Source organism: Cynoglossus semilaevis, chromosome Z (assembly GCF_000523025.1).
Source record: "Cynoglossus semilaevis isolate Cse_v1.0 chromosome Z, Cse_v1.0, whole genome shotgun sequence".
Classification (NCBI taxonomy): Eukaryota; Metazoa; Chordata; class Actinopteri; order Pleuronectiformes; family Cynoglossidae; genus Cynoglossus; species Cynoglossus semilaevis.
In genome coordinates, this window is record NC_024328.1 from 1,540,551 (window position 1) to 1,555,210 (window position 14,660).

At 38.6% G+C, this 14,660-nt stretch overlaps 2 protein-coding genes across 2 annotated transcripts in view; both read right to left on the reverse strand.

Annotated features, from left to right (window-relative positions):
- Positions 1-1,213: 1,213 nt before the first annotated feature.
- Positions 1,214-5,210, reverse strand: LOC103397479 (tumor necrosis factor ligand superfamily member 15). Its single transcript, XM_008335747.3, has 4 exons — positions 4,787-5,210; positions 3,856-3,886; positions 3,636-3,692; positions 1,214-3,284 (listed from the first exon to the last, which is right to left on the reverse strand). Exons 1-4 carry the CDS (start codon positions 5,003-5,005, stop codon positions 2,872-2,874), a joined length of 720 nt encoding a protein of 239 aa, XP_008333969.1. The 5' UTR covers positions 5,006-5,210; the 3' UTR covers positions 1,214-2,871.
- Positions 5,211-7,541: 2,331 nt separating this feature from the next.
- The window catches only part of LOC103397478 (multiple epidermal growth factor-like domains protein 9), a 29,815-nt gene continuing 22,696 nt past the window's right edge, over positions 7,542-14,660 (reverse strand). Inside the window, exons 5-6 of the mRNA XM_008335746.3 lie at positions 10,712-10,981; positions 7,542-10,402 (exon numbers count right to left, since the gene is read on the reverse strand). Of these exons, the coding sequence (XP_008333968.1) occupies positions 9,888-10,402; positions 10,712-10,981 (785 nt within the window). The 3' untranslated portion in view covers positions 7,542-9,887. The remainder of the gene's footprint in view (positions 10,403-10,711; positions 10,982-14,660) is intronic.

Below are 14,660 nucleotides of genomic sequence, written 5' to 3' on the forward strand. Positions count from 1 at the left end.
TGCCATCCTGTAGTGTAGTCCTGGTGGGTGCAGCACATCTTGAGGTCTTCAAAGTACTTGGCTACTGAAGTCCTGATAGGGCCAGGGATGAGTTGATGCTGGATGGATCCGTATGCGTAGGCAAGGTCCAGCCATACCACATGCAGGTCACCTTTTTCGCCTTTTGCTCTCTGGATCTGCTCCCAGATGACTGCAGAGTGTTCCACACACCCTGGGAATCCTGGTAGACCTGCTTTCTGGCAGCTGGTGTCGATGTACCTGTTACTAGTCATGTAGTTGGTCAGCCTCTTGGCCAGCACGGAGAAAAAGATCTTTCCTTCGACATTCAGTAGGACGATGCTCCTGAACTGACTGATGGTGGTGGATATTGCCTCCTTTGGGATAAAAACTGTGACTGCCCTTTGCCACTCTGAGGAGATGACATGGTTCTTCCAAGCCACCCTCATGAGGTTCCATAAAAGTTTCTGGACCCTTGGGCAATACTTGTACAGTTTGTAAAGTATCCCATTGGGGCTTGGGGCTGAGGCTGCTCTTGCTTTCCAGACAACTTCTGCCTCTCTGAGCTTAGGGAGAGCAGCATCGAATGGGAAAGATGGGGGGGGCTGGGCGAGGAACATAACCAGGAGATCCCAGCGGAGTTGATCTTGCTGGGTCGCTGTATTGCTCCCTGAAGTGTTCCTCCAGCTCCGGTTTTGTGATCCCCAGCTTCCCGCTTCTCTTGTCCTCTAGAAGCTGTCTTGCGTGCCTGAAGGGGTTTTTGAAGAAGTTGCTCCTCTCCTTTTCCTTCCGCCTCCTGCGTTTGCGGATGCGCTCTGCCCTCCGCAGGCTAGCAAGGTTCTTCTTCACCTCCTCCCACAGCCCCCTTCAATTATTCCTCCCACATTGAAGGGGGTGAATAATTATGCAAACAATTATTTTTTTATATAATTTTGTTTCATTAACATTACTTTATAGAACTATGTTTTCACTTTGACATTAAAGAGTTTTTTCAATAGTCAATTTTTTTCAATAGTTTTTTCAATAAATCTTTGTGATGATTTATTAAAGCAATAATTGTGTAAAAGTGTAAAACATCAAAGGGGGTGAATACTTATGCTAAGCACAAATAAATACACAACCAAAAATGTAAAACATCTTTTATTTGTATGTACTTCTTCTCTTCTGAAAGAGAAGTTGCCATTTTTTAATTTAAATTTACACATTCTACGTGCATCATCAAGTTTATCATTATGTAACATTTCATTTTACTTGTCAATTTATTGCATTCACATTAAACTCAAACACCCTGTCCTAATGGAGGTTTTTTGTGGGCCTATAAAACAAAATGTTCACAGTAAAGAGCTTACACCAAGAAACAAAATATAAACAAAAAGAATCAAAAAATCAAATATTTGTCAGTGGAGATACTGACATGTACCATCTTATATAATAAGTGCATCACTAACAACTACAGCCCTTTGTACTATAGAACAGAGCTCCCTGTACTCATGTGGTGCAGTGCAATTAGTACAAATAATTAGTTAAGAAAAGACAAGTATGAGCCTGAACACTAGGAACAGCAAATGTAGAAGTAAAAAATTGCTGTACATTGTTATTGTTATCAGACTCCTTTAACTTCATCATGTGAACCGCCACATGAACAGTCAGAGACTTTTACTCCCGAGACGTACTTTCGGACCTGGGGGCCTCTGAGACGGACACTGACATTTCCCCTGGATCCTAGACACTCCCTGTGCCTCAGAGAGGTTCAGGGAGTGTCCTTAATACAAACAGTTCGTCCTATTTCTATAAATAGTAAGGCTGGCGTTTGGGCATGTCAGTCTTACTGTTAGTTATATTTAATAATACTATATTTGCACTCAGGAACAGTTTAATTGTACACATTGTATGCACATGTGTTGTTGTCATTACTACTGCTGTATGCTCTATCTCTCCTCTCTGTCACTCCTGTGCACCACTAGGATTTTAGTGAGAACTTGTAATGTAGTGAGAACTTGTAACATTGCTATTCAATGTTATGAATAGCAATGTCTGATATTAACTTTTGGACAATATCCGATCACTGATATTGTCCAAACACTTAATTTTCAATTCCGATAGCAACTGATACCGATACATGCAGCCGTTTGGGTTAAAGGGAGAGTACACATTTTATTGTGGTGTGCTGTCACAATGACAACACTGTGCACAATACAAATAGTTCCATTTTTAGGTCACATCATCTGGGCCAAACCCAGACATTGCGCTATTGGGTTTTCATTATCTGAGGAAAAACCGATAACGATTTTTACCAATTATCTAATATTGGCCAATAATATCGTTTGGCCCATATTATTGCACATCCCTGGTTATGAAGTATTGGGAACACATCATTTCCTGCATGCAAACACACCTGCAGAGCCAAAACTATTCTGCCCCACCTCTCTGCCTCGTACTTTTTTCTTGTTACACTGTGCAGCCACTCATGTGAACGCGCCCCGAGGAGTCACCTGCTTGGTAGTGTAGATGCAATATCTTTCTCTCTTTATCTTTATCACATTTGTGCCTTGTTGTCAATTCCTGTATCCAATTATATTATACACTTAATAGTTTTGTTATAAGAAATGTGAATATTTTTATAAACTGCATCTGTCTGTGTTGCTGCTGTATTCATTGAAGACATCAAGTCTGAAACACTCCAATATGTTTGACAATTTTAACCAATCTGAAATATTTGAATTGGACTGATTTTATTAAATTGATTGTATTATACCGATCAATTAAGACTGTTTGCACCTAAATATCAACTGGTATTCTACCTATAATAATATAACCCCCCGGGCCCTCTAAACTGTGCACTTTTTACAAACACTGCTGGAGACCATTTTGAGACTACTCACTGAGAAATTCTGCTCCGAAGAAAACTAAATCTTCTTTGCGTGCGATTAGCTCAGGGTTAGATGACATCACACGAAGTAGAGTGTTGCCTTCCAGGTAAAAAATACCTGCTGTGTAGAGGGATTTCCTCCAGTGATCCAAGCTGCAGTTGACTGTGTCCACTGACGACAACAGACGCATGTTCTCATTGTAGCTGTTGTAGAATGAAAACACTATTTGGGTGAGTTTCAGCTCCTTGTTACACCTGGACTTGCTCTCGTAGGTGATCTGCAGGAAGACTCTGTAGATGCCACTCCTGGGAACCACCAAGTTCCCACTGGAGTATCTGAAGCCTCCAAGACATTTGGCGTTCCCCAAGCTGTGCTCCCATTGAAGGTATTTACCATCAGTGATGTTGTCAAATGGAGCTAAGCATTAAAGGCAGAGACAGAAAGAAAAACAAGGTTATGAAGGTGAACATGCTGATTGTACAGATATGGACTTTTCTGGACAGCCTCATTTTTAAACTTTAAAATTGCTTAAAAAAAGAAATATTATCGCACCGACATTAGCAAATTTTGTAATATCTGCAAGAATCATTATTGGTTTTTCCTCTGATACTGATTGCCAATGACGCAATGCTTGGGTTTTGCCAAATAATCTAAAATTAGTGCAATGCCCCGGCAACAGACCAGTTAAAAAATATAATTATGTCACTGAACAAACAATGTCATAAACAGAAACAATAAATATGCATGAATACACTGTTACTGGTTTACCTGTTATCATAGCACTGGGCTTAGTGGAATCCGTCTGCTGCAGTTTGTAAGCGGTGCCTAAGAAAGGAAACAGATTTGAAGAAAAGACATTACAGATGTAAACAACAAATATGACCCATAACACATTAAATCAGTGGTCAATATTCATTCCTGTTAACTCTCTCTCTCTCATTGACTATGGAAAAACACAACCACATAAAATAATGAATAAGACATTTACCTGAAAATTCGCTGTCACGAGAACTGGCAAGCTGTGAAGAAACAAGAGAGTGAGTCAAAAACCTTTACGTTTCACTTTGTGATGAACAGCAGACAACTTATTTAAATGGTCAACAAAAACAAACACACTGCTCATCTCTACCTAAACAGAATGTGCTCTTTGTATTTGTTTGTCTGTTTGTTGAGTCTTTTCAAAGAGAAATTGTTATTACGATGTGATTAGGATTATAATACACGAGATAATATATATAAATTAGAATCTAATAATGGAAAAATAAAGGTATAAAATATAATAAAATTACATATTTGTAACATTAATTTATATACTCACTATGGTGAACTTTAATACATTTTGCGTTACATTTAGGTCTACGTCTACATCTGCCGGTGCAAAAAATGTTTTATATTCAGTGAATATAAATTGTACAGAGTGCAAAAAATGAGATTATGGTACAGATGTTTTTTATAAGGTTGTATTTTTCTTGTGTTGCCAGGTCGAGCAAGCCAAACACACAACCAAAGAAAAACAATTTTATTTTTTCTTTCACAAATTGGTCTATTTGTGATATAAATGTATGAAAATGTACAAAATCCTACCTTAACCATATAAATACTTTCAAGTTACTCAAAGTCATGGACATGTTATGCTCTATTAGTACCTAGTACCTAGAATAACCCATCTCCTTTTTGTATGATCATATAAGTCCATAAAATAAAATGAAAAGTGGATCACAGAAAGACCGTTCCTTTTAAATTCCCTTATTAAAAGAAGACTTGGCAACCATGTCTTTGACTCAGCTCAATCAACACTACAGACCAGGGTCAAGAGGCCATAAATAAACGTACGAAATAGTCGCGAACACATTCAAGCCATTTGCGACAAAGTCGCGAAGTTTACAAAACGCAACAATGGTGCATGTGGTGAATGTTACCTGTTGAGGATAAGGATGAGAAGCCTGATGACGACACAGGAACAGCAGCAGGAGCAGCAGTAGACAGGCAGTCAATGAAAACATCAGCAGCGTTAAAAACTGCCGTACACGCGTCTCCTTCCTCCGTAACATATTTAGCTCGCTTGAGCGACAAACTTCTCTTTCTGCTCCCTCTTCATCCCAGCAGCGGCAGCAGCAGTAGCAGTGATTTCTCTCCATACTTCAGACTATGTCATGCCTCCGGGAGTTCCATCTTCAATGTGAGAGACCCGGCATTTATCAGCCGCTGCTTGAGCCTCGCCCACGTCCCAGAAGCAGACTTTCGCCCATTTTTTTTTTAAACCAATACCCGGAACCACACCCTTTGTCTGTCAGCATGTATGTTTATATTGCTGTTAGAGGGAAACCGGATATTTTTGGGTTGTTATCCACCAGCAGATGTAGTTATTATGTACTGATTTTTACTGACAGTTTAGCACCAAATGGTCAACAATATAAATAAATAAATATTGATATTTATATATACTGTATATACATATATATCAAATATTTATAATTTTTAAGAAAGAAGTTGTGTAAACATGTGGCCCATGCAATTGTCAAATTTCATCACTGTGATGCAACCGTACTGTAGTGGAAAGGTGTTTTCATTACTGAAAGCTGATACAGTATGACACAGAGGTTAGCCGTACCACAGTAAGACAATTGTTTTTTTCACACATTGATTACAGGTGTCAATGCTATTTTTTTCTTGTTCCTGATGTTTTTGTTCCTGCCCCTGAACAATGTGTTATACAGATGAGTTCAGTACATCTACTACCACAAAATGGCACACCTTCAGACTTAAAGGTGTGTCATTTTGTGGGAGTAGATGTATTGAACTCATCTGTTTTTTATGCTAAACAGTGGACTTGACCTGTTACAATTAAGGCTTAGTGATGAATCATCAGACTCAGGTGTTTTTGTTAAAGCCTCTTATTGGCTGTCACTTAGGAATAGTTTACAAGATTCATATAGGATCCTATTAATTTAATAAAAAAAAGTTGTTCCAATTTTCTGACGTACACCGGTAAAAAAAAGGTTTGCACAAGAACAAGTTGGTGAGTGGACAAATACGTCAGGTCATGTCCTAGATCAGGGGTCTCCAACCTTTTGTTCTCTGAGAAATACTTAGACAAAATAAGAATGGCTTAGAATTACTCTTGTAGTGTAACATTTATTTTCATAGCTCAATTCAAACAATCAAGCTCTTTAAGATTACTTTGCCTAAACATTTACAATATGTTACGGTCCACGAATCACATATCTTTTATTACGTCACCAAAGTATTATTGTTAATATTATTTTATTATTTATATTGTTTTTATTAGTAGTAGTAGTATTGTATTATTATCATTAGTAGTATTTTATTATTATTAATATCAATATTAATATTGTTGTTGTTGTTGTTGGCAGTCCACAAAGAACATCCATATGTTTAAGTCCCAGTATTGTTCTTCTATTTAGACCAAACAACCGGTTTTTGTTTATTTTATTTTCTGTAGAATGTCGCCGTCTTCTGGCCAAACATAGCTCAACCGACCACAATTTACAAGTGCTTAGCAATCGTCATGACATAAACGCATCATTCACGTTGTGAACTTAGCTTTAGCTTTATTAATCAATAACAAAATAATTTAAGGTTGAGATATAAACTGAAATCAGTATTATCATTATTCGTCATTAGTTAATTTTTTTAATTCAGTTTTCTAGTCTCAAAAGATATTTATGATACAAAAGATAGTTTTATTGATGTTCTACAAGGGCAGGGTAGCAGAGTGACACATTTTATGATTTTACGATTCTATTGGACAAAAGGGAGCAACACGAAGCAGAAAAAATTATCACCTATGACTTCCTGTCTTAAGTCTCCATGTTTTCCATGACTGGAGAGTGGTCATTTATTTTCCTGTTTTTCCCAGGATGGGAAACCTGTTTTAGGTCACAGAAGTGAAACGTCAAATGTCTAAGCTCAAACATGGCATCTCAGATGTAAGTAAAAAAAACAAAACAAACATGCAATCACTGGTGATGGTGTTGGTCAGAAAAGAACAAGATTGTAGAAGTTTCACTCACTTCCTGGACATGTGGTGGCAGCAGGTAAGCTGGAATCAGCCCTTGAGGTTCCAGGCGGAAGCTGTAGAGCAGGGGTGCCCAACCAGTCGGAGGGTAAGAGCCACAACTTTTAGTGTTACTGCAAAGAGTCACATGATATACATGGGCACATGTGAACTGCCCCATCCCTTTAAATAAAAATAAAATAAAACTGTACTGCTCTGTTATAACTTCCTGTATACATTTTTTTTCAGTGCGAGTTGGGTTTTTCCTAAGTCATTTGTGTCAATGCCCACCGGCATGAGATTCACATAGCGTAAAAAAAAACACTTCAGGTTTGTAGACTGTTTACAACCAAGTGTGACATCAGTGACATATAAACTATAAAACTAATAATAAGTGAAGAATAACACAAAATTGGGACCGCAGCAAAAAATAAGAATTGAGCAACAAGACCTGTGCTGTGAAGGGAGCCTGAGAGGTGAAACCATAATGAGTGATCATTTACTAGAATGGACAAATCAGATAAAGATAAAGACTAAACCTTCTTCAGACAATGTGAGCAAGAAAAGAATCAACATAAATGAGAAAATGTAACCTCTGTTCACTCAAATCTCTAGATGTCCCTGGGACCTGCAGATGGACAAAGACAAGGCCAGACTACAGTTATACCCATTTTTTATTCGACTTTTGAGGCTCAATATTTACACCCTTTTGATAAAGTTCACGGTGTAGTTATCAGTGCCGTGGTGGTTTATATGGCAGATGTTATGGAAAAAAACAAACAAAAGCACAACAAAAAAATCCCCCAAAAAACAACTGAAGGCTGATGACAGCATCACACTCTGAACAGTGGAAGGTTGAGAACATGTCCAGTCAACAGTGTACACACAGTATACTACCTGTACATTAATAGTGCTAATATTCACATTAATCTGTACAGTCATTATATTTACACTTATCACATTAAGGAAAAAGCCAGTACCTGAGGAGTTAAGTCTGTAATTAGCTTTACTTATTTGTTCAGCGTGGTATTAAAAACAAGCGCACTGTTTCAAAGCAAGCTAAAAAACAACAGAGACAACATAGGATCTAGGAGCAGGGCCAGGTGCACTGGTATGATTCTGAGTTGGTAAAACTTCATTGTGTAACCATGACTAATTGTAGGCCGCCTTTGTACATCGCCGATATTGGTTTCACTCTATGAAAGTACTGTCACTGGTGTTGTGAATATTTTGGCTGGCAGGTAATGAATCACAGAGCCCAACCTCCACAATTTCCAATCACACACGGCGGAAGTGGGGGGAATTTTGGGAATGGCCACTGAGGTAGAAACAGAGAGCAGATTTGTTTAGGAGTAGGAGTTTACGTAACAAGCCCACGCTGTCCTGCTCTTATCAGTAAGACAAACACTCCTTACATATAAGCAAGGAGTGATCTTATCAGATAAGGTGGAACTCTTTTTAACAAAGGGATTGGTCAGGTGAGATGAAGCGCCGCAATATGACACAGACAGCACTGACTCTGAAGTGAAGCCAGCTGACCGTAAAACTAGTCTAACTAGTTATTTAGTTGGACGTCAAACTCAAGACTTGTCCAGTAAAAATACACAAATACTTAGGCCTTAAATAACTCTCTATTTTGACCATTTCCACTCAGGGACTAATTGTATTTGATACCAATGCCTTATTTTAGGACTGAAAAGGTGTTTTTGTTACCAACGAATCCTAGTTTCACACTCACTAATCCCAGTTTCTCAATGAGTAATCATTTACCTCTAATGCAAAGCAAAACCCCAAAGAAAGACTAGAATTTGAATATGCCAGAGTTCAACTTTTGCTTCTGGGGAAAAAAAAGTTGAAAAATAAACTGCTAAGATGTGTTCATGTAATTTGAAACATTGAGTTTACCTGCCTCATTTTTATAATGTCTTATCTAATTAATTATTTAATTATTATCTAATACATTCAGAATGATCCTTTAAATTAAGTTAAATGTACAGAAGACAAAATTTCCAAGTGATGAGTGAAGGGCTCCTTATTTAAAATTGCCTTATCTTGGTTCAAATATGAATACAGAAGAATGTTTTGAGTTTAGACTATGGTGCAGAAGAATTATGACATCACAAACGTCAGTTTCAAATCAGAGAATGAGATATCATAGACATAAGCAGGTGGAGATTTTTTAAAATATCTTTTTGTTAAGTCTCTCTAGAACATTTAGCTTTGACTTTTCGTCCTCGTAAAACTACACCTTAAAAAACAAAACAAAAAAAGAACCAAAAAAAACCCCTGCAGTATCGCTTTGACATATGAGAAGCCATGAACACCGAATAAAACATGAGGTTGTAAGAAAAGCTTGTACCAGCAGCCTTTGTATTTTCTACAAAAACACAAACTACACATGTGAACATACTGGCCTGTTCAGAATTTACCGTTCAACAGCACGAAAGATAAAACAACATGAATAAACACGTCATACAACATGTGCAGCATTTCTCCCAGGAACAAAACATCGATCAATAAATAAGAACAGAATTAAAAATTCATTAAATAACAATCATTGTCTTAGTTTGATTGGACCACTGCTCCGAGTGATCCACTCCCAAATTCCACGGTCCAGTTGTTTTTTTAACAAAGGGGAAATGCTAGACTCCTGTCTCCAGTTCTCTATCTGCTTTATGTGTCATCCATTTGACAACCTTGTCTCATATGATACCAATTTTCCTGCAGAACGATGCCACCTACAGGTACCACTTATGATGTAGCCTTTTTTTCTTTGGCTCATTCTTACCAATCGCTTCACTCCAGGAGAGAAAACCCTATTAAAAACGTAAAACGTCTCCTCTCTTGGATCACATCCACTTCATTGCAGAGGTTTGTGTTATGAAATGTTGAGGCCAAGCAGCTTAAGAAGAAGCAGTCAGACATGGGAAGAGCTTTGGATTTTGGTCATTTCCAGCAGCTTTTGTTATCTCTAAATATAGCTATAGGGAGGACAGGGTGTGCTAGGCCTTGTAGCAGTTTCCCTGTGTGGTAAGCGCCAGCTGGCCATTGGGCGCCACCTCTGTTGCCTCATCCTCCAGCAAGCCCGACACGTCAGCATTGGGGATGCTGTCGTGGTAGCTGCTGAAGCTGATGTTGTCTTCTTTCAGCTCTATGGTCCAGAAGGGGGCGTTGAGTTTGCGGTTTTGGTACTCTCTGTACATGTACACACCTCCAACGAAGCCGAGCAGCACCACCACCACCAGGATGATGACGGCCAGGATAATGATGTGAAACTGGGTCCAGGAGACTTCCGTCAGAGCCGCAGTGGTGTTGTCTGTGGGACTGCTCAGGCTGGTCAGCAGGGCCTGGGTGGTGGTCGCAGTGGTGGTGGTGGTTGTGGTGCTCGCCATCACACTTGTGTTGTGGCTCAGTGTTGAAGCTGAGGGAGCCAAAGTGGTGCTAGTCTTGGAGGATGCACCTGAAGTTTTGCTTTGTGTTGTGGTTCTGGCTGCTGATGTGGGGAGGATCCGTGGGTCTAAGAAAGGTGGAGCAGTGAAAGAAAAAAAAAGAAAAAATTATAACAATATAACAGTATTGAATATAACTCATACACACACACACTTCTATATACATGTGTATAAACATATATTTACATAAATGTATGTATACATATATATCTATATATGGTCGTTTTACGTTATGTTGTATGTTATATTATATTATTAGAAAAGATTATGTGGCACAAATATGTGGTTTTCCTAATGCTTCAGGGAGCCAGCAGAGGACACTGTCGGTTCAGATATAACTGGGCACACTGAGCAAAGGCGTGTAGTTTATTCTTTACCCATCCACTTGCAGTTGTGCGCTTTGGCATCTCCAGTGAACCCGGGAGCACAGAGCTGACACTGGTGTCCACCGGTATTGTTGATGCACTGGAGGCAGTGGCCTGTGTCAGGGTGACAGATCTGGGCGGGGCCACGAGGGTCTGCATTACCGCTGCAGTCGCAGGGAACGCAGGCACCAGACACTTTGTGGAAGCCAGCGCTGCACTTGTCACACTGTGAGCCGCTGTACTGATGAAGGCACTGGTCACACACTGGGGAACCACTGGAATCTGGACATGAAAACGAGTGGAAACAGTAACAGTCAGAAACAGGACCCCAACATTTGTACGAAAGAAAGAAAACAGCAATCGCAATGACCAAAAAGAACACAAGATCACACACTCAACACAAGAACAGTAAAACATTTATGTCTACAGACTAGCATAGCAACTGTCCATTAATGAGCATAAGTAATGAATAAATGGGCCAGTGGTGACAATATGGAGGTCTGATAACCACATAATTTTTTTATTAATCATAACCAGCTTACACAAGGTCCCCTGGAATACAAATGGTGCCTGAAATGTCTAACAAATAATTAAAAAAAGAGAAATATTTCTTTTAAAAAAACACAAACAACTGTAATCTTTCAATGTCACTCATTTAAAACATAAACATAACCAAAACTAATTCCAGAAAAAAACTCTGGCTCTTGAAATCACAAGAAATTTGTGTTGTCAAAATGGGGTCACAAGCCAGAAAGGGTGAAAGCACTGATTTAATACCACCTGCTGGGTCAACAGTTAACACAATGACAAAGATTTAGATAATGAAGACAATGGGAAAATGCCAACACAGGGTGGCAATCCAACTGAGCAACGCAGCTGTTGTGTTCTTCCTGCTAAACCATAAAAATGTATTACTTTAAAGTTCTGTCATTTTGAGATTTATTTAAATTCCCTAAAAAAACATACTCAATTTATGTTTAATAATAAAGTTTTTTGTTCAGCAGAACATCTGTTATGCGGCTGGACTAATATGACTTTTAATGGGAGCAGTAGCACACTGTTATTAACAGCTTGGGTTCAAGAGTCTAAAGGGTTGTATTGGATTGATGAAGTGTTGAAATGTACAGCAGATAACGCTCATGTTAGCAGCACCACAGCTGACAAAACCATTCTCTTCCAGCATCAGATGCCCTGCACCACTGACTGTTGAATGATTTAGACTCAGATAAGTGCAGTAAACACTGTGCACTGGCCTAGATCTGGGTCTTTATCTATTTAGTGTGGTCATGTGACTGTGTCATATTCCATCTCTGAACAGGCTGCTCCCAATGAGCTTGATTTAACCTCTGTTGGGGGGTGGGTTCAAAGGGAACTGGCCTGCTGGGTTATATAACATGGAGGAAACTTGAGCTGTGCTGCTCTGCATGACACCTAGACAAATATAATAGGCTATCATACATACGCTTTGTCATTTTGATGTTTGGGAACTCTGGTGGACAGTTTTCTGTTTTTTACCATTTTATCATTTTTTGCTGACCTGTAAGTAGTTGTTGTTGTAACACGGGCACTAGCATTAGGAGGTAGAGATGCTACCAGGAATTAAGCTCTTTTTTCCAGGTACCAAGAACACAATAGATGTACAGATATTGTTTTGGCCTCAGAAGGAGTGGCACGTTGTAAAAGGTTGGAGGGAACTTTCTATTTTACCCAATCAGGGATCTGCCCTTTAAAAACGTAACATGAATGAGCATTGTGACTCACAGGTTTATGACCAAAATGCTAAAAGTTAGTTACAAATTAACTGGGCAAACTTTGAGAAGACTTTCATCCACAGTTTTCTAGAGAATTCACTTCTCATTGCAGAAGCTCTGCTATTGTTTGAGTGTATTGTGTGAGGCTGGGATAATGGAAGGCTGTGCCTTTCAGCTGATCCTTACAACACATTTACACCTTGACTCAGGTTAAGCTAAACACCTGAATCTAGGTCAAGGGTTGAGCGGCTTCCATTGTTTCATGAAACAACTTAGAAGACAGGAAATGGAGCCAGGATAACAATGTACCAGGAGTTTTACCGGTCACCTACTAGAGACGAAGAAGAAGCAAGTGTGACTGGCTGGGTGTGAGAATTGATGGATCTTAACCTTAGTATACATATATAGTATAAAATTGACTGTATTTACCTCTCTCCATTTCTAAGGATTTGGATATTGTAAGTTTAATTTTAATTCATATTCCAAACTGTAAAGTCCTGTTGTGTCAAATGTGTTTTGTGAATGTGGGCTATACAAGTAAAATCGGCTTGACTTATAGTAAGTAAGATTAATACCACTAAAAGTCATAGCACACATAAGATCTTATTCAGGGAAAGTATAACACAGTGTTTTTCAACATATGAGTTGCAAACCCACGTAAGGTCACCTGGAATTCAAATGGGATCGCCTGAAATGTCTGCTAATTTAAAAAAAGTTCAGAATTCATTATTATTTTTTAATAATTATGATTAATAACACCAAAGACAATCTTAAATAATTGTACTCTTTCACTTTCTTTCAAACATGATCAAAAACTAATTATAGAAAAAAGGAAAATGTATCTGTGGTTGCAAAAAATGTATGACGTCAAAATGGTTTCACACTCCAAATAAGGTGAACCACTGATTCTTGCTTGCTCAGCCTAGGTTAAATGCTCCTTTTACACTAAATCTGGATACTTAAAACAGTTGGCTTGTTGAAGAAGCTGACCTTTTCTCTGCTGAAAGAATTTTTACGAAAATGAAAAAAACAAAAAAACAAAAACAAACTTGAACTCTCCGAGACACCTCCTTGTGTGTTGTAGATGGATTCACAGCCAAACATGGGTGCTGCTGATACAGCTATGCTGTACGAATGTTGTCAATTTCAACAACATTCAAAACTAATTTCAACTCAAGTTTGAGTCCCCCACTGTGCCTCCCTCCTCTGCTACACAACTGCTGCTGCTGCAAACAAGGTTTAGCAAACAACCTGACAGCCTATGAAATGGCCACATCAGAGGGAGGGTAGAAGGAGGAAACGTGGTGAGGAATGACTCAGTGTATTCGGTACAATGATGTGATAATGACTTAATTCCAAATGCTGCACAGCATATAAAAGCCACTGATAGAAAATAAGTCAGACATGTATTGGAGATGTGTCTGCACTATTTTTTGGGAGCTACTATTCAAGTTACCAGACTCAAGTGATCGATAATGAAAATGTTTAATATATATTTACTTTTCTAAACTAAACATACTTTTAAATTAATTATATATATAATTTAAATTGCTCATGTAATCTACTGGTAGGTTGTGATCTGCTGATTGGGCATCCGTGTTCTAATGGAACCAGAGGGAATAACAAAAGTAATGTTTAGTTCCTATGACTCGGTGTCTTTGTATATTGTTATTATGAACGTACTGTATGTCATTTGGTAGCAAGAGGAATTCCACTCTGGGATTCAGTAATATGCTATCCTAGTAGCCAGCCAATTGCAGGAATGTCAACCAACACCAGGAGGCACTCCAGCGTTTTGTGCCCCAAGCATTGGGCCCTTACCCTTATTTTAGTAACTGTTATTTTAGAGGGAAAACAGCATGGCCTCCTCTAGCAGATGGTGCTCAATGTGGCAGTAGGTAAAAAGCCAGTAGTGTAGTACTATACCCTGCCCCATACTTGCACAGAGGTACTTGCATTCTTTTCCAACAGGGGGCAGTAACCACTGTGTCACTAGAGTGAAAGTGACTGTTCCTCATAGAGTTTGCTTAGTTCCAGGTTGATAATGTATTTAATGTTGAGAGTAAATATAATAATAAAAGTACATTTTAAAAAAAAAAGTAAGTATTTTAACTTTTACAGTAACAAATCTGTGAATTTAAGTCCATGTGTGTATGAGTCCAGGTAGGGGTATCGAGACAGAAAAAGTTGGATCAGTGCAAATGATATAG